General features: G+C 58.2%; 2 protein-coding genes across 7 annotated transcripts in view; one reads left to right on the top strand and one right to left on the bottom strand.

Moving 5' to 3' along the window:
- Window positions 1-2636, top strand: part of DDX11 (DEAD/H-box helicase 11) — a 33029-nt gene extending 30393 nt beyond the window's left edge. For 3 of the 4 annotated variants that reach the window (XM_032390810.1, XM_032390809.1, XM_032390811.1), the window contains 6 exons: window positions 9-77; window positions 186-286; window positions 717-801; window positions 1125-1203; window positions 1367-1521; window positions 1620-2137. In XM_032390810.1, coding sequence (XP_032246701.1) covers window positions 9-77; window positions 186-286; window positions 717-801; window positions 1125-1203; window positions 1367-1521; window positions 1620-1649 — 519 coding nt within the window. In that variant the 3' untranslated portion in view covers window positions 1650-2137. Of the gene's footprint in view, window positions 1-8; window positions 78-185; window positions 287-716; window positions 802-1124; window positions 1204-1366; window positions 1522-1619 lie in introns of all 4 variants that reach the window. The other variant, XM_032390808.1, reaches the window with a different exon arrangement.
- On the bottom strand, window positions 2634-19153 carry WASHC1 (WASH complex subunit 1). Of its 3 annotated transcripts, XM_032390814.1 has the most exons (12): window positions 17336-17481; window positions 16660-16834; window positions 15665-15818; window positions 6667-6778; window positions 6325-6471; window positions 6021-6157; window positions 5633-5768; window positions 5224-5425; window positions 4966-5133; window positions 4066-4224; window positions 3155-3223; window positions 2634-2988 (listed from the first exon to the last, which is right to left on the bottom strand). In XM_032390814.1, exons 3-12 carry the CDS (start codon window positions 15811-15813, stop codon window positions 2849-2851), a joined length of 1419 nt encoding a protein of 472 aa, XP_032246705.1. In that variant the 5' UTR covers window positions 15814-15818; window positions 16660-16834; window positions 17336-17481; the 3' UTR covers window positions 2634-2848. The 3 variants fall into 3 exon arrangements, with proteins under 3 accessions (XP_032246705.1, XP_032246703.1, XP_032246704.1); XM_032390812.1 differs by lacking the exons at window positions 16660-16834; window positions 17336-17481 and adding an exon at window positions 19122-19153; XM_032390813.1 differs by having other exon boundaries at window positions 16660-17499.
- Between the last annotated feature and the right edge of the window lie 289 nt (window positions 19154-19442).

Genomic DNA, 19442 nt, shown 5'->3' with positions numbered 1-19442 from the left:
TCCTTCAGATATTTCAGGAACCCAAGAGAGCAAACCAGGTGGAGCAGGTGCTGATGGAGTATTCCAGGTGCATTAAGGTGAGAAGTAACTCCGAGGCCTTGGGTCCAGAGAACAGGGGGCAGCTGCCAGTATCTTGTGTGGCATCCAAGCTTTGGCTCCACAACCTGGGCTGGTATTTCCCACAGTGCTGTGGCCAGGCGGGAGGCACAGTGACAGGTGCTCTGCTCCTCTCTGTGGTTGGAGGAAAGATGAGTGAAGGTATTAACTTCTCTGACAACCTCGGCCGGTAAGTTGTGGGCCTCTCGTCTCCCGGGCTCCGCTATTCATCACCCCTCACTCCACAAAACAGCTGGGTCCCTGCCTATAAGCTGATGCCGTCGGAGTCTGCACCCCCGGCTGACTGCTTGGGTCACTCAGCTGTGTGGGGAGGTAGCTTTGGCCTTTTGGCCAAAGGTTCCAGGTGGAAATTAGGCAGAGCATAATCTTGTCAGGACTCCATTCATGTGGTCTACACTGGGTCTCTCGATTTAGCACACCTACTCCAGGTGGGGAGGGGGAGGCGGAGGCTGCAAGCACAACTTGAGGGGGCTGAAGGAGCGCTGGATGTAGCTGTTGATGACGTGAGGGTGAGGCCTGGGTCCTTCATCCTGGCCCTTGGCAAACGCGCTGGGGGCCTGACCGCCCACATGCCATGGGCTCATGTTCCCTCCACCTAGGTGTGTGGTTATGGTAGGCATGCCCTACCCCAACATCAAGTCTCCAGAGCTGCAAGAGAAGATGGCCTATCTGGATCAGACCCTAGTGAGTACCTCCAGTGTCCAGAGGGTGGGAGGAGGCGGCCGGGGAGAAGCTGCTGTCGCCTCGGGGGCTGCGATAACAGGGCCGCACCGCTGTGACCTGCCCACTGCCCCGATGTGTGCCAGTGTTTCTTGTCCGCTCCAGGGGATGGGACGCACCCCCTTAACCTCTGGAGCTGCTCTGCGGTCTCTTTTAGAGCCGCTGCTGGCCTTGTGCCCGCGACGCCTGCCCTTGCTCCCACGCCGAGCGGTGCCATTTTCTCAGAACACTGAGCGGGGGGGGCGGGCAAGAAAACGCTAACAGGTGCTCTGCTCTGCCCTCCCCAGCCCAGAGGCCCGGGTCAGCCACCACCAGGGAAGGCTTTGGTGGAGAACCTGTGTATGAAGGCTGTCAACCAATCTATAGGTAGGCCTGGGACTGCTCCTGGCTCTTGGGATGCATGGTGGGAGAATGGGGTGACAGGAAGGAGAGGTTTTCCTTGTCTTTCTGAGGAAGGAGGGGGCATGACAGAAATGTACTGCGGGGGAGGCTGGTTTAACTAAGAGCCCCAACCTCTGTCCCCATCTAGGCAGGGCCATCAGGCACCAGAAGGATTTTGCCAGCATAGTGCTTCTGGATCAGCGGTATGCCCGCCCACCTATCCTGGGCAAGCTGCCAGCCTGGATCCGAGACCGTGTGGAGGTCAAAGCCACCTTTGGTCCTGCCTTTGCTGCTATGAGGAAGGTCGGTCCTGCCTTTCCCTCCCCCCCCCCCCCCCCCCCCCGCCCCGGGAACTCCCCACCCCCGAGGTCTCGTGCCTCACTGCTTTCTTGTCGCCTCAGTTTCATCGTGAGAAGTCTGTCCCTTCCTGATGGATGGCCCACCACTGCCTGGGTGCCAGGCTCTTCCTTCCTGCTACCCACTTGAAAGGTTTGTCTTGGGCCTGCTCTGCGAGGATCCAGCTGGAGACCAGACCAGCCCCTTTCTGGAATCAGAGGGCTGCCGGGACCAGGCACAGGTGGAAAAACCAGTAGGAGAACATCAGGTTGATCCTGAAGAAATGGTGGGTCGTGGCCATCCTGGGACCCATCCCGAGGCAGTTCTGCTCCCGGAATTGAATGTTTGCCCATATTCAGCACGGCCCAGAGTCCAGCTTCCCGGCCAGCCTTCCCCCGCGGCAGCTCTGTCCTTCCCTCAGTGCCTGCGCACTCACGCATGAGGCGGAACATGCCCTCCAGCCTTTCCGGCTAGTTTGCTGTACTAGACCTCACCTTCTCTTCAAAACTAAGAACGTTCCCTGTTTTCCAGCTCCGTGGTGCCCATAGGGCTCCTGCCCAGGGGCCCCTGCCCACCTCAAGCCTACCTTCTGTCTGTGTGTTAAGAACTGGGAAGAGCACCATGTGCTGGCTCCCCCACCTGCTGGTCTCTCTCTCCCCCCAACCACAGTGCTGGCCCCTAACCTGTCCCATAGCATGTCTGGCTCCACGTCCTCCTCCGAGGCAGTGGCACCTCCTTCCCACTCAGCCACTTGAGCAAACTCCACGACACCTCCTCCCGACTTCAACAATGATGCCAAGGGCCATTAGGCTCCCAGCAGGACTATTTTCAGAGACCCCGTGTCTGTCACGGAGGCATTTTTCCCTGTGTGAAAATCTCCGTCCCTCCATCTGCAACAGCCGCCCCTACTGCCTGCACCTCTCTGCTCTCCCTGACCCAGAGACGGGCCGTGGTCTACTCGGTGCTCTGCCCCCACCGCTGGAGCCCAGGGGGAGCGGGAGGACAGGTGCCGGCTTGGAGGAGACGCTTGCCCTCCGCACAGCTAGGGTTCCTTAATTAAAAGTGGTTCTTGCATGATACTGTTGTATTGATTCATGTATTTATTTTAGTCTGTGGCTGGAGGAGAGCACAAGGGCTCCCCCCTCCCAGCCACTTGGCCTCAGAAGCTGGCCACCTCGCTCCTTGAAGAAGGTGCAGGCACAGGCCTGGGACAGTCCTCCATGATCCCCGCTGCTCCACGGGCAGCTTGTCGCGGCCGTGTGCACGTCCCGGCGGGGAAGGAGGGGCTGAGCCCCTAGGATTCCCAGTCGTCCTCCTCCTCCTCTCCAGGTGGCTGCTGTGGCGGGGGCAGGGGTGGGATGGAGTCTGACATTCGGGCGAAGGCTCCTCCCGGCCCCTCACTGGCCCCTGTCGCAGGTCCTTTCCCAGAGATACCTGGGGGGGGGGGGGGGGGGGGGGGGGGGGGGGGGGGGTTAGTTTGGGATACCAGTTCACCCAGCCGCTAGACACTTAAAAACAGGAAGGAAAAGGCAGAAGGCGCAGGATACAAAATACCCTGAGGCTCCCAGCCCAGGGAGGGCAGCCAGGCTCTGCTTCCTACCTTTACGCCTCATGACTAGCTTGTTAAAGAGATCCGACATCAGGTCCCCACCTTGGCTTGTGGCTCTCACTGTGGCAGGAAAAAGTCACGGGTCAGATGAGGGGACCAAGGACAAAATCTGCCCCTGGAGTGACCTCCTCAGGGTTTGGTCGTATTTCTCTTTTTGCTCACTATCCACACCTGCCAGCCAGCGCCCCCACCCCCACCCCCCCGCTGCCACTGCATCACGGCCAACTCTTGGAGCTGCCGGCCATCAGTGGGGCCAGCACTGGGGCACTATTAAACTGGCTGTGAGACAAAGCAGGGAGGTAGGAGGGGCCCCGTTGTATGGACGAGGAAACCAGCCCAGAGACGATGGGCAGTTTGCCTGAGGTCAGAGCGCAAAGCTCAGAAACCTAGCTGGAACTCAACTTCGGGACTCCAGGGCACTGTGGCTTTGGGCCCAGGTGTTCTGTTCGTGCTGCATTTAGGATGCCCAGCACGCCTAACCTGCAGCCTCGAGAGGCTTGGAGAAGTGGGACTGAGCTAACCCTTCAGGTCCGCAGTCTCTACAGCAGCTCAGGTCCCCACCCATGTCCTGGGACAGCTCCTGGCAGAATCTAAGAAGATGCTCTGTTATAGTTTGAGCGGGGTTGAGGCTCTGTCTCCTATTAGTTTACAGAGGAAGGTTCTAAGCAGGCTACAAAACCGGGAAGGAACCCATAGCCCAAACAGGAACGGTGGGAATGTTAGGGATGGCCGCCCAGGGCTTCCTGCAGACAGCCTGGGGAAAGCATGGGGCAGGTGCGCTGGGTGCTGCCCCTCTGACCTTTGGGGTGGGCAGAGAGCACCCTGTTGGGAGTCTGGTGGAGGCTACAGAAAGTGGCCCTTTCCTTAGAGCCCCCCTCCCGGAGTGGGCTGAGGATCCTCACCTTGTTCCTGCTCCTTCTGTTTCTTCTTCTCCAGCTTGCGCTCTTTGACGCTGCGGAGCTTGGCCTTGCCGATGCCCCCAGCCTGGCGGATGGACTCCAGCAGAGTGGCCCGGCCACTGGAGGGGTCCACCACTTCCTTGGGAGCTCCCTGGACTGTAGCTGGATGTGAGGGCAGGGTGTGAGGAAGAGGGCTGCTCAGGCAGGCCACGCTGCGGGACAGCCTTGCCCAGCCTGAGGTTCTGGGGGTCCAGAGGCTTCCCCTCAAGTCTGGCTGTGAGAACGGGCTCTTCCTCTTGAAAAAGGAAGCCAGTGGGTGAAGCCGAGCCCTGGGAGACCGTCCACAGCCCGGATGCTGCCTGCATCTGCCTGAGCTCAGCAAGTCCTATGTCTAGGCACCCCAGGTCCCTCTCCAACGCCACCTGGGCCAGCGCAGAGGTGGGTCGTGGGAATCTGCTGCTGTGCAGACAGTGTCTGAACTTGACACATGAGCCAACATGGGGTTTTTGTGCCGCCTCTGGGTGCTGGAGATAGACCAGGAGATGTCCTGCTAAAACTGAAATCCTGCAATTTAAGGATACGGATATTTTGTTGCTGAAGCTTTCTACTGTTTTCAGTAGCCGCCCTTTTCCCACTGGTGTAAGTGGGAATGGGGGACCACAGCTCCACCTGTCCACGTCCAGGCTCCCTGTGCCCTGGAGATGAGAATTCTGGGGGGCTACAGTTTGAAAGCCACTATTTCATGAACCCAGTGGAACAAGATTTTGAAATTAGAACTTTTCTAGAATTTATGGTCACATAAACCTACAGGAAACCCTTCAGAGATCCAGAAATTAGAGGCACCCTCAAAGAGCACACGCCCCCTCACCCTGATCACTCCGTGAACCCTGGTGCTGCTCTTACCTAAAGGAGACACGCCACCACTGCTGTCGTCCTCCCTGGCACCTTGGCCCGGGGAGGCCACGGGCTGGGGTGGGGGTGGGGGAGCGCTGACCAGCACAGCCGGAGCTGGGGGAGGCGGAGGCGGCGGCGGTGGCGGGGGGGGTGCTGTTAGCACCCCATCTTCTGGGTCTGAAACAGAAGTGTGGGAAAGTGTGAGGCGCCTAGGAAAGCAAGTGGCCAAGTGAGAGAGTTCTTGCCCAACTCCTACTCTCAGCTCACCCGGCCGGAAAGTCTCGGCCACCTCTGTGTGGAAGGCGGGCAGCTCTGGAATGGTGCCAGGGGCGGAGGGGGCAATGCCGGGGCCCAGGTCAGCACTGTACATGAGGTCATCGGCGATGCCTGGCAGGTCGGGCAGGTAGGATGGCACGTCAATCTCAGGAACTTGGCCCAGGTCAGGCACATAGAAGTAGTTCTCTGGAACCTGCAGGATTAGGTGGGGGGCACGGGTGGGGGCTGAAGGGGGCTTGGGCCCTGCAGGTTGACCTTGGGGCAGTGAGCAGGACCTCGTGCATACCCATGTGCAGCAGGGTGGGAGCAGGGGCTCAACGGACCCGTCACCTAGGGGACGCTGGCGGGCCACGCTGCTTGTCCGCTCCAGCCCCCCCCCACAGGCACCATCCGGCTCTACCTGTTGCTCCAGCTGCCCCCTCTTGCTGATGGACAAAGGTGCATCGAACAGCTTCTCCTCCGTCTCCGCCCCCAGCGTCACGTGGGTCTTTGTTACAGCACCAGCCAGGGGGTCCAGGAAGACATACTTTTTGTACCTACAGAGGTGGGGTGGGTGTCGGGCAGTCCATCTGCTCAAGGCCCATGGTCCTGACCCAGCTTTCCTACTTCATCAGGGCCACAGTTAGTCTGTACTGGGGACTCCGAGGCCTCACAAGGTCAATCAAGCTGCTTGGCTCCAGGCTGCGCAGCCTGCAGACTTCCGCACCAGAGTCTGATGCCCCCCGGGCCCCCACGAAGCCAGGCCAGGCCACCCAGCCGCCCTCCCAGGGCCCTGCCGTGTGCCGTACAGGTTCTCAGTGGTGTTGAACAACAGCAAGGAGCTGACGGAGCTGATGTTGCTGGGAAGGCCCCCGAGCCCCTCCTCGGCCTCATCCTCAGGCTCTGGCTTGGTATTCACACACACGGGGAAGTATTTCAGCTTCTCCTGGCAGGGGCCGGGGTGGTAACACATGCATGGTGGGCTTCGGGGCCAGGCCAAAGTGACCACCCATTCCCAGTCCAAATCCTCTTAGGGAACAGAACCCTCAGTTCCTCCCCGACAGCCAGGGCCACCTCTGGTCACCCCCCATTAAGTGTGTGAGCCCATGAGACCTGTAGGGCCCACTCGTCCAGGGGGCGGTGCTTGCTCTGGATCCTGTGGCGGGGGCGTCTCTGCAGGCCAGGGTCCTGGGCACCCGTGAAGATGGAGCCATACTCCTGTAGGCGCTCTGGCGCCGGGTACTTGGCACTGGAGAACACCTATGGACACACGGAGTCCGAGGTGCTCCAGAGAGTCTAGGGTGGGGGGAGGTGGTTTGAGCAGAAGGAAGGCTTGAGGTGTGGCTGGGCAAGGCAGGCAGGGACCTGGGCAACGTCAGGAGCATGAGGAGGTAATAGGGATGGGATTTCTGGGACTGCCTGCCAGCCACGGGGACTCAGGGCCACACAGTCTACCTTGATTGCCTTCTTGCTGCCCTTGATCTTCTCAATCTTGGCCTGGGCCAAGGAGACCCTCTCTCCAATGGCCTGTAGCTGCTTCCGGCTGAGCTCTACTCGCTGAGAGATCCTGCCATGGGAAAAAAAACAAAAACACAGGGGCTGAGGGCTGCTCCCCAAGCCCCTGCAGTCTCCTGCAACCCTGCTTCTATCTGCAAACTTGCAAAGCTAAGGGCTTCGGCAAGAGCCCTTAAAATACAGTGTTACCTGCTTGTCACGACTGACCTTGAACTGTCCAGGTGACCTCTGCAGGGTCTCTAACCTGAAGGGTCTAGAAATGAGCTCTACCAAGTTCTTGGAGCTCTGGGTAGGAATGGGCAATCACCCTGGCCCCAAGGTGGTACCCGGATGTGCCACCTGTCGGGGACAGGGCCCCTGCCTCCAGGAGTTTACAGCCTCAAGCAGGGGCAAGCAGAGAGAAAATCGTCATGACTCCTGTACCTACTCGCCTACTTCCAGATGAGGAGACTGGAGCTCCCAAGGAGGAGGGTCGGGCAAAGCTGGGTCTAAATCAAGTCCCAGACCCAATCACGGGGAACTGCCCTGACACATAATAAATGGCTCACGTGCAAATCCAAAGTCCTCACCATGGTTCTGGTGGCTGTGGTCAGAGCGCTCGCTCGGGGTGCAGCAGGCCCCAGTGACACCAGTGTCCTGCTCTTCCCCGAATGTGCCAAATGTATTACCGTGTGGCCTCTGCCTCAAATGGAGTGCCGTCCCTGCAGACACCCACGGGGCTGGCTGCGTCACGGGGCACGCTCCTCACTGAAGCCTTCCCGCCCACCGACTCTAAACATGCACCTGTCACTTTCCGACCCCCTTCCACACAGAGCCACTTGACATGCATCTATTGCCTATCTGTGCTCCGAGGGGGTGAGGGTTCGGCTTTGTTCCCACTGTTTTCCCAGCGCTGGCACCTGGAGAGGCTCCCTGAATGGCTAACACCCACGTGCCCTAAACGTAAATGCGCAGGAGCCTCACGCTGTCCCACATTACTGAGCAACGGCAAGGGCCTTCTCCCTGCAGAGTTGACTGGCTAAACAGGGGTCAGGGCATCCTCCTCCCGATCGCTCCCCCGCCTGCAAGAACACCAGCCCCTGCCCGTGGCCGCCACGCTTCACATTCAGAGAGGGCGCACGTCGGCACTCACCTGGCAGGAGGGAGCACGCAACTGAGAAAGAGGCAGAGCTGCGATTGCAAATTTACGGGGAAAAGGCAGAGGCCGCAGTGGATAGCAGAGGGGCCCCACGGTCTCTGGGGTCAGAGACGATGCACCCAGGGAACGCCAGGACTTCCTTAAAGGTTGAACGGCCAAAGCTCTGGACCAATCTTCCTAAATCAAACCCCACCAACTCTAGAGGATTCTGGTCCCCCAGAGAACCCGCCAGATCAGCCAATTTCACAGCCCAGGGGTCTCGGTTCCCTGCAGTCTCCCTGCTTACTCCTGGCTCCTTATGTGCAGGGGGCTCAGTGAGGTGGGGGGCTGAGGTACAAGCAGGTACCCAAAGCAGCTTAGTCTTCCTGGCAGACTGCGCTGAGTGGGTGGCAAAGGAGAAAGAGAACAGAGGGCCGAGTTTCCTTCCAGTGAGAGAACGTAGAACCAGACTTGCATGAGCTCCATCTCTTCTGGCAGGAAGAAAGGTCTCCATGTGCTGAGAAAGGGTACTCACGCGCAAGTTACCTCCTCCAGCTCCCAGCCCGACTACATTCTGCCCCCAGGGTGCGGAAGCCACCTCAGTGGTTATATGACGACTTGGCCTGAAGTCAACGTGGAGAGTGGGACGGACAGCAGAACTAGAGAGGGACAAAGGCTATTCTGTTCCGGTTCTTCCATCAAGGAGAGAAGGACTGATCTCTCCAAGTTGCAAACATAAAGCTTAACCATAAACTCTGGCAAAGTTCCAGAATGGATTATTAAATCGAGGGTCTGTAAGCACTTCGAAGAGAAAGAGGTAGATCCCAGGGGCCAGGATTGTTCTAAAATCACAGCATTTCTTTTTTTGACAGGCTCATTAGACTGGTGTATCAGGGGAAAACCTTAAACACAGTGCACCTTCAGTCAGCAAGGATTCTGACAGCTTCTCACAAAATCCTGTGGACAAGATGGAGCTATGGGGGTTGGAGGAGAGCACACTTAGGAAAAATCAGAGCCAGATGAGCAACAGCACCCAAAGGGCACCGCTGAAGAACGGACTGATTTCAGCCTTGCACAAAGGTCTCTGGCAGGGCCCCATTCAGCCCACGAAACCCTGGGTTAGTAAACTGGGGATATTGAACGGAGGAGGGTCAAAACGGTCTGCATGGGGAATCAAGACTCAAATAATCTTGAGGGCCTGAAGGATGGACTGCAATCAACAAGATGAAATTGACAAGGGATGAAGTCCAGCATTTAGGTGTAAAAAGTCCAGTGCACAAACACAGAAGGAGGGCTAGCAAGGCCTGAGGTTTTGGTTAACTAGAGCTCAGTGTGAGCTAAAAGTGTGTTAAGCAGCTTGAGAAGGAAATGGGATTTTGGGGCACACAGCTCCTTGTCCCTCCTCCCTTCTTTCAGTAAACAGGGGACATCCACTCTCTTGGGGGCACTAGAGAGAAAACAGACCCAGATTAATGAGCTAGTCTGTGCTGGGCACCAACCTCTCCACAGCTGCATCCCCTTTAAACTGGATCCACATTTTAAGAGGACTCTGAATTCCTTAGACTAACTCTAAGGTCTGTCTTCACTGCTGTGTCTCTGGCACCTGGGACTGTGCCTGACATGTAACAAATACTGGCTGAATGTAAAATGACGAGTTCAAGAACGTCCAAAGGAGGGTGATGAGGATGGTGACCACTCACGTCCTACAAAGATGACTGAAGGGTGTTCTGGCTACAGGGGAGGTGACTTAGACAACATGGTAATTCCCTCCATATGTCAAAACCAACACAGTGCTGGCAGGTGGAAAAGCGATTGCTACTTATTCTGTCGCCCCAGCAGGCTGCATGAGGACCAGTGCGTGGAGTTACAAGGAAGTAGATCTTGGCTCTGCACAAGGAGAACTTTCTAGTAAACTTTCTTTCTAGGAGAGCTTTGCAAATCAGATTCCAGCAGGATGAGCACCTGTCAGGAATGCTCCAAGGGAGGCTGCTGTGGGGGGCAGGGGAAAGAAGACAGGATAACAGGGTTCTCCAGGAGCCCACCAGTCAAGTAACGGCCTGCTTGTTGACAAAGCCCCCAGCCAGTCCAGTCTCCCACAGGGGGGAGCCGCGGTGCCGAGAGCGCAGAGCACGGGTGAAAGCACAGGCAGTGGCAGTGCCAGAGGCGGCAGCAGGAAGGACCGGCAGGCCACATGCGGCTGGGACAGAGCGCCATGACCGACCAGCAGTGTCCTCCACGCGGGTGGGGGAAGAGCGGCAAGAGGGCGATCTGTCTGTCGTTCCTCACCTACGCCCCCTGGCTTGGTGGTCTGCTTCAAGGCAGGTCAGTTTCCAAGCTTATCACTGAAGCCAAGTCCCCAAAACCCGTTTGCCCAGACCCCAGGGCCGCCTCTGTGGGCGTCAGGAATGGAACTGGCTCAGTCTGCTCAGAGCCTGGGACGGAGATGAATCAGGGAGCACACATCCCCCAGGGAGATAAGTGACTAGTGTGCCCCACAAACCTGGCTCTAACATCTACTTAGCAGCAGTGCGACCTTGAGCAAGTCACTGAACTGGCCTATGCCTCGGGCCTCTTCAGCTGCGACACAGGGACGGGGCTTCTATACCATGGAATTACTGTAAAGGTTAGAATGAGCAACTGTGTGCCCAGTGTTCCCGTACTAGCAGATGGGTCCTCAGTGCTATTACTACCCACAAGGTTGGGGGGGGGGGGATGAAGGGCTCCAGGCGCTCAGAGGAAAGCAAGAAGAGGCGGGGCTGAGCAGACATGGGGGAGGACGGTCCAGGCCGAGGAGGCAGGCACTTCACAGGGAACACCATGGAGGCAGAGGACAGGGCTACCGGAAGCGGCTCCTGCGGGGGAGGCCCTCCCCCAAGCCCCACAGGGACCACTGCTTGGGCTCTGGGGGCCCCACCTCCCATGCTGACCCCCCCACTCCCTCACAGCCACAGCCCCCCTGCAATCAGCACCCCTGCACGCCTTCCCACCTGCCCACAGAGGCTGCTGGGGAGGAGGGAGCACCAGCCTCTCCTTGGCCTTGCGGAGCCTGAACCTGCCCGGGCCTTCCCTCCTCCGCTCCCGCTGCTGAGGAATGCTGTGCTAATCATGCAGGCAGCTGACCAAGTGCTTCCTAACCTTGGGAGTCACCAGGTGCCAATCGGCGGCGGAGGGAGAAGGGGGGGAGGGGAGGCAGCGGGGAGAGGATGGCAAGGGCGGGGAGGGAAACGAGGAAAAGAAGGGAGGAAGGAGGGGTTGGAAAGACAAAGGAGAGGAAGGGGAAAAGCTTGGCAGAGAAAAGGAATCCTTCCCCAGGCGGCGGCTTCCCCGCCACATGAGGGATGACGGGAAAGGCAAGTGACGGCACCCCAACTTCCACACACGGAAGCTGTCCAGCTCCTCTTCCCTCCGCCCCTCCAGGCCCCTCTGCCTCGGCATCTAAGTCATGTGAAGCAGGTGATGTCTCTGGGCGGCTATTTTGGGGCCTGGCTTCTCCCAGGTGAGGGAAGGGCGGATGGCCTGGCAGGGAGAGGCGCGGGTCCAGGAGAGCCTGAGAGGCACTTGTCATTCTCTTCAGGCTCCCGGAGGCTCCCGCTGCGGCAGAGCAGGAGGAAGAAGGCCAGCTCCGAATGCTAATTTCCCATGAGCTCCCCTACCTGCCGAACTGGGCACAGGTTGTGTGGGCTGAGGGGCCTGGGCCTGAAATGGGGGAGCGGTGGGGAGGGGACAGATACCCACCTGTCTCTTCTTTACAAGAGGTTTTCAAGCTGGTGGAATAAGTTTGAGGGGGAAGATTCCAAGCCGGGGTCACTTCCCCCCACAAAAGCCCATGAAAAATGAAAAGCCCACGGGTGTGTGGGTTGCTGCAGGATGGGGGTGGGGTGGTGGGAGCAGCAGGCGAATAAGGCTGGGTCTAGGCCAGCACCACCCTCGCTAGCCCCGAGCCCTCCCTTTCCTTCATCCTGTTCCCAATCTGTCATCATGTCCTGTCATTATTCCCTCTGAAATGTCTCTTATCCAGCCCTCCCTGCCTGCCGCCCCCCTGGACTGCAGCCTCACCCCTTCCATGCCTTGGCTGCAGCAACAGTTCTCAGTGCGTCCCGGGAAGCCCCTGCCTCCCCTCCTAGCCACTCTGTGATGGCTGCCGGCTCAGCCTTCCCTCAGCCCTCCTGCCGCACCCTTCCCTGCCGCAGAGCCTCCCGTGGCTCCCTACAAGGCCCGAATCAAGCGCAAAGCCCTGTCCTGTTAAGGGGAAGCCCTCACGGGCCCTAAGTTACTTACCCTAACTGCTCACTCGCCCCACCATCCGTCCCCCTCCCTCTGCCCTGGCACATTCCCGGAGCACTGCGGAGCACAGAGAGAAGCCAGGGGCCAGCTCCCAAGGGCGCACGATCAGAGGGGGAAGCAAGGCCCGCGGACACAGACAAAGGTGACTCTTCACACCCTGTGGTGCCGTGCAGGAGCTGGATGTATGGGGCAAGCAGCAGCGTCTACACTCCCAGGACGAGAGTCGCCCGTTCAGGCCACCCTCCCCTGGGGAGCCTGGGAGACACCAGGCTCCCATTCAGGCCCCTGAGCCTTTGGCACCCGTTTCTAGAGCCCACCAGAGGCCCTGCACACCCACATTCCTAGCCCTGCCTGACCACGACCTATCCCTCCTACAGCCTGGTCCATGCCCCTCTCCTTCAGGAGGCCTCCCTTGACCATGTGTGGTAGGCAGGCAGGTTTCGTCTCTAGCATCCACTTCTTCCTTACTCAAGTAAGGGCCCCCCTTTCCTTTGGGGAACCCGCTGCTCCCACAGGCTCAGTCCCTGCACTTCAGGTGGGGCTAAAGCCAGGGCTCAGGAGTAATGCACGTTAGGGGGTCTAAGCCCATCAGTGTGTCATGCCCTCTGCCCCTGCAATGGGCTCTGGGATAGACACGAGAACCCAGCCGGGCCAATGGGCCTTCTGAGGAGATGCTGACACAGAGAGTGGCCCTCTTTCCTACAAGACCTGAATGCGAGTGCAGGAGCTCCGGCCCTGCTGGAGAGCAAGGCCTTTCTGGGAATGGGGCGGACGGAGAAGCAGCGAGCTGGATGGAATGGAAGAAGAATCAGGTCCTGACGACACCAGTTAAGCCCTGCAACTCCAAATCCTGCTCTACTGATTGGTTACTGTTTGCCTAAACTGGTTTGGGGAGTTCCAGTTCCTACTTACTGTCTCTTTTCTGGATTCCTAGAAGCCGACACAGTTCATGCTACACAATGAAGAATCCATCTAGACTTAGTGTTTCCCCCATTCTAGACTATAAGATCCTTGAGGACAGGAACCAGGTTGCACACATCGTCGGGACCCCTCAGGGTCCAGCAGGCTTGGCACATGGTGGGAGGTCAGTGGAGTGACCAGGCACTGGGCTCCTGAGAGGCACCCTAAGCCCCCTGGCCCATGCCTAGCCGCTCGGAGGGCCCATCACTCACCGCTTTCTCCCAAGAGGTAGATTTCCTGCCCTCTTTTCATTCCATCCCTGGGCACAGGGACATGACACTGTCTACAGGCGCCAAATACCAGGAACGGAAAGGAAAGTACGCTAAAACTCCAGTGCTCCCTTAGACAAAGGCAAGCATACGATCACAGTCCTGGTGAGAAAACGGATTGTTTCTTGCCTCCATTTCAGTCACTGGGCATGGGGAGTCTATCATCTGGGACTGATGGCTCTTAAAGGCCTGGGTCCTCTTGCTAAGGTGTTCCTTGGGCATATTTAGCACAAATACAAGCACGGAAAGGGCACATAACACTCTCCGTACTACTGATAGCAAGTTCATGGGGGGCCACGACGGGCAGCAGAGGATCGGGGCTGACAGTAGTGGGTGAAAAGTGGGAATGTTTCCTGAATGCCTACTAGCTGCCAGGTGCTTTAATTCCTTCCCAAGTTTCAATTTACTTAATCTTCAGCACAATCCTATGAGGAAGGTAGCATCGTTAACACCATCTGATAGATGGGAACACTGAGGCTTAGCGAGATTAAGTAACCTGCTCGAGTTCACAGGGCAAGCCAGTGGGGAAGCCAGACTGGAGGCCCTGCAGGCTGCTCCCACGCCAACCCCTTTCGCCACTCGGGGGCATGGCCCCCTGCTTACATTTATAGTCTGGGTAGGCTTGGGCAGGGAGGGGAGTCAGTGGGCACGTCAGAGGCTGAAGAGTAAGACGGTCTGGTGTTTATACCAAGTCTAACCGAAGACAGTGAACCCATTTTCTGCTCCCACTGGGGAAGGCTTCCGGGAGGAGGCCGGCTTCCCGGTGGTGAAGGGGAGGTTGCGCGGTGAAGTAGCTGGGGTTTCCTGGTCTGGGGAGGGTGAGGGGGTGACTTGGACCACGGGAGGACCCCAATCAGACAACGACTTCACACGGGGTGGGATAAAAGGGCCCTGTGAGAAGGCATGGGGTGGGCCCCAGGAAGGAGATCTGAGCCCCATCTCAGGCTTCTTAACAGCCAGAGAAAGACAAAGATCTGTATGCGGGACAAAACCTGGGACCTTTGCAAGGAAACAGCAAACACCATTAACTCATGTTAAATAACCACGGAGTGAAAATCATTATGGCCCAAGGGTTGTGCCAGATGAGCACTGGAAATTCTCCCACTCAAAACCGTCATCACCCCTCGGGCCCTGCCTACCTCACCGGCCTCGTGACCCCTTCAGCCCCTCACTCCTTGCTCCGGCCACACCGGTTTCCATTCAGGTCCTTTCCACCTCAGGGCTTTAGCTCATGCCCTTCTTTCTTCCTGGAACAGTCTTCTTCTCACAATAACTCCGACTCACCCTTCAATTTCCCCAGACGTGTTTTCCTCACATACGCCTTCCCCGATCCCCGCCCCCCCCAGACCAACTCCTGTAACACCTTATCTCCCCTTCACAGACAGGCAGTAGTAATGCCAGAGTCCGGAGCCACAGTACCTGGGCGTGGGCCCCGGCTCTGCCACTCGGGCAAATCGCTTCGCCGTGCCTCAGTTTCCTTATCTACAGAATGGAGAAAACAGCACCTTCTCATCAAGTTGTTCTGAGGGTTAAATGAGTTAACACACTCAGATCCACGGTAGCACACGGTTCATGCTACATGACTATCAGTTTTTACAAAACTATTATAAATAGGTCTTAATCACAATTGTAATGAAAGAACTAATCATGCCTGTGGTTAATCAGAGTCTGTGTCTCCTGCCAGAGTCCAGGCTTCCCCCACTCTCCACAGCAGAGTGTTCCCGAGAAACCTCCGGTAAGCTAAAATGACGTGAAGTGAAGAAGCAATGATCAGTTCATAAAAGTGAGAATCCGCTTCGGATTTCTTCCAGTTAGTGAACCCAGGTACGAATGTCTGGTCTTTCATCAAAGAAAAGTGGCAGAACGTGAACTTTCTGATTGTGGGGGAAAGCTGTATACTCTCCAGTCAGGACAGGGACACGGCCTGACTCCTCGCTATAACTAAAGACAGCGGCATGATGCCTTGCACACAAGTGTTGAATAAATATTCAGGATACGAGTGGTATGCAGGAATGAGTGAGGACATAGGCACCCCACCCCCCGCACCCCCGTGGGAGAAGGGCAGGAGTTGGGAGAGGAGCACTGCCTCTGGGGCCCGTGGATCCACAGGGAACCGGGGGGACTAAGTGGGACAGTAAGCAGTGAGCTCCGACGAGCACTTACGAGAAAGAGCTTCTACGATGGCCTCCTACCTTGGGCCCCCTGGGCCCAGGGAAGCCAGCCGAATCACCAAGGTCAGCAAAAGGGCCACAGGGTGCACGCTGACTGCCCAGCCCCTAATCAGGTGCGGGTGGGTGGCAGCACCCACCTGCTAAAGATGTCTCCAGAGACCTTCTGTAGGTACTGCAGGGCGTCCGCCACCTGCTGGATGGCCTCCTCCCGCCGTAGGTCTGGCTGGATGAGGGGCACTGCATAGGTCTGCCCCGCCAACGAGTGCTGGGTCCTCGTGGGAGTCATGGTGCCTGTGGGGGGGAACCAGAGCATGAGGGGCCAGGTGCCGGGAGAAGAGAGCCCTGCCCCCCGCCCCAACTGTCTGCCACAGGCCCAGCCGGTGGAGGCGGGGAGTGGAGGACAGAGCAGTGGGTGGGAGGCCTGGAGCTCCCAGGAGCTGGTACTCTGTTGATGCTCGTGGAGTAAATGAGGGAGGGAAAGTGGTAGCGACAACAGAGACTGAAGAGAAGTGGTCAGAGAAGGTGCTTGCTGCTCGGCTAGGTACCCTTTCCATACATGATCTCATTTCAACCTCCCAAGCCTGGCCGAACAAGAAAGAAAACCTGGCTGCAGAGTTAAAAAGAGGCTGGAAGCAGAGGGATGGATTTGGGGGGCGGGGGGGGGGATGCCTGTGTCAACTGCCAAATGACACCCAGGTCTAGAGAAGCACAGGAAATGCGGGCTCCTGGGTTCTTCTCACTTTGACCCCAAGGAACTCAGGACCTATTCCTGAGACAGGCTAGGCAGTGGCTGGTGAGTCGGCATATGCCAGGGTCTGGGCTCTGCTCTCCCAGGCTATGGCTAAGGGGGGCCAGGAGGAAGGAGGGGCATGCGGGGGTGGGGGCCAAGAAGGGAAAACACTCCTTCCAATTGCAAGATGAGGGCAGAGTCTATTTATACTGGGCTTAGTTCACTCGGCTCCCTGGTGCCACTGAAGCAGCAGTCACGCCGCAGACGGCACTGATTGGATTGGCAAGAGACGTACCGGGCAGAATATTAAGGCACCGGGCCCCTAGAAATAGGCCTAATCACAGCCCCTCAGTAGAAGATGGTGAGGAAGACATTAGTCAGACCTGGCACTGTGCTACAGACCTGTTCTCTTCGGCACCACGGTGGGGCCCGAGTGCAACAGAGGTGGAGGTGGGGCAGGGTAAGTGCGGCAGGGAAGGCTGAGGAGGCTTCACGTGGGCTTCGAGAACGGTGTGACTTTGGGTAAGTCGCCTGCCTTCTCTGAATCTCTGATTCTTCCCATTTCCCATTCTGCAGACTGAGAATGACACCACTCTCTAAGATGCGGTTATTCCCAACGCAGCACACCATCTTCTCCAAGCCGGAACTTACTCCTTTGCTCCCTCTGCTGGCTTCCCCAGCCCTTCCTTCTACCCCGGCCTCCTACCCGTCCTCCTACCCGGCCACACTGGGACTCCTCAAGATCTGAAATGACCAGTCTGCTCTTCCACTTCTTCTCGGGCAGTGACATCCTCAGCTTCCCAGACCCGAAGCTGCCTAGAATCCTCATCAGGGCCGGGGAGTTACTCCTCGCCTCCCCACTTCTCTTCCCTCCTATCAAATGGCCAAAGTGGGGCCAGCTGACGCCTAACCCAGGAACCCAACCCTCTGAGACCACCACACTCCTTTCAAGAAGCCCCCCCATTTATATTCATATTGATGCAAACTTGCTGGCCTCTCTAACTTAATTCTGTACCTCAGTTTTCCCATCTGTAAGCTCAGGACAGGGTAAAAGGTATAAGATACTCTCTGTGCACACCTTGAGATGCATTCCTTGTAAGTTACCCCAACTGCATGTGTATGTGCACAGAAGGGGGTCGTACAGGAACAAATCTCAACAAGGAAGTAGCAGGTCCATTCAAGAATTAAGAGACTGAGTACAGCTGGTTAGTGGTTTACTTCTCCCTTTTAAAAAAATTTTTTTTTAAAGATTTTATTTATTTGACAGAGGAAGACACAGTGAGAGAGGGAACACAAGCAGGGGTAGTGGGAGAGGGAGAAGCAGGCTTCCCGCCGAGCAGGGAGCCCGATGCGGGGCTCGATCCCAGGACCCCGGGATCATGACCTGAGCCGAAGGCAGACGCTTAACGGCTGAGCCACCCAGGCGCCCCTGGTTTACTCCTTCTGTCTCCAAACATCTATGGATCAACTATTAGATGCCGGCCAGGACCATAACAAAGATGAATTGGATACTATGCTCGACATAGAGACTACCTCAAAAACAACAGGACATGATAAGTGCTCTAATTCAGCCACAATACAGTGCTAGGGAAGAAGCACCGAGGAAGGAGTGATCGATCCCTCCAGAGGTTAAGGGAGTCAGCAAAAGCCTCTCAGCAGAAATCGCATCTCCCTATTGGGAGAGCATTGGGGAGAGCATTCCAGGTAGAAGGACTTGAACAAAGGTGTGTAGGGAACGGCAAGTGGTCTTGAGGGCTAAGGGTATAACTATCCTTGGGCCATTAGCAGGAAAAAATAAAGCAGCCAGATTGTGATAAACACTGCGAACCGCCGTAAGAAGTTTGCTCTGAAGCCCTTAGGCCCCATCTGTCCGATATGGTAGCCTCTGGCTGCATGTGGCCTGCGCGAGTGGAGGTGTAGTGTAAGTACAAAACGGACACCGCATTTCAAAGACTTAGTAGGAAAAAAAATGTAGAATATCCCGTTAAAATGTTTATATTGATTACAGGCTGAAATGACCATATTTTAGATACACAGGGTTAAAGAAAATCTATTACTAAATCGATTTCACCTGTTTCTTTTTACTTGTAAATGTGGGGCTCACATCATATTTCTATTTGATGCCACGACCTTACAGATCTAGTAAAAACCATGGACCTATCCAGAAAATGAACAGACACCATACGCGCCTGCCAGGGCTGTTTATCATCTCGGAAGTGCATGGAATCCTTCCGGCAAACCACGCAGCGCCCAGGGTCGTCAGCCCAGGTTACCAGCAACGGCGTGGGCAGTCAGGAAGCAGGCGCGGAGAAAGCAGTGAGCGAGAGGTCAACCAAGAGGGGCCGGGGAGGGAAGGGGTCCGAGGATTCAGTTGAGCCCGCTTGCAGGGCCCAGGGCCCAGAGGGGGCAAAGGCACGTGAGGGTCACGGGACCCGGCGGGCCGCGAAAGGAAGGGAGGGCTGGAGCCCGGGGCCCCGAGTCCCGCGGGCCGGCAGGGCCCTCCCGGCGCCCCGGCCCCGGCCTCGGCCTCACGCCGCGGGGCAGAGCGGCTCCCGGGGCGCAGGCGAGCCGGGAGGGGCCCGTCAGACTGGGAGCAGAGGCCCGGCGCCGCTTCCGGGCGGGCGGCGCGCGGGGCGGCGGGGTGGGATGGAAGCCCGGGCGCAGGCCTGTGCGGACGCTGGACTCGGCGCCGGGCCTCCCGCGGAGGAAGGGGCGCCGCGGCTCCCGGGCCTCGCCGTCCGGCTCCCACCGCCAGGCCCGGCCTCCCGGAGCCCCTCCCTCCCCGCCTCTCCGCGTCCCGCCCCTCCACGTCCCCGCGCCCGGCCCCGCGCCCTCCCCCGGCCCGCCCGCCGCCCGCTCCTCACCTGCGCGCCGCCCGCAACCCGCCGCCCGCCGCTCCGGCCGCCGCGCTACCGCTGCGCCCGCTCCGCCGGGTCCTGGCGCCGCCGCCGCCGCCGCGCCGCCGCTCCGCCTTTCCGGGCGCTCGGCCGGCCGGCGGAGCTCTGGGTGGCCAGTGGCGGGCCCCGGCGCGGAACCGCCCCCCGCCGCACCCCTCGCGCGTATTGCGGGGCGCCGGGCCGCCGCGAGCCCTCGCCCTTCCCCGCGCCCCGTCTCCTCGCCGCCTTCCGCTCGGGCCCGGCCCCGGGCTGCTCGCCCCCTCCGCCCGTCCGCCCCTCAGCGCCGCC

The sequence above is a fragment of the Phoca vitulina genome, unplaced genomic scaffold, assembly GCF_004348235.1.
Source record: "Phoca vitulina isolate PV1807 unplaced genomic scaffold, GSC_HSeal_1.0 scaffold59, whole genome shotgun sequence".
NCBI lineage: Eukaryota > Metazoa > Chordata > Mammalia > Carnivora > Phocidae > Phoca > Phoca vitulina.
This window is presented reverse-complemented; position numbering and strand designations above follow the sequence as displayed.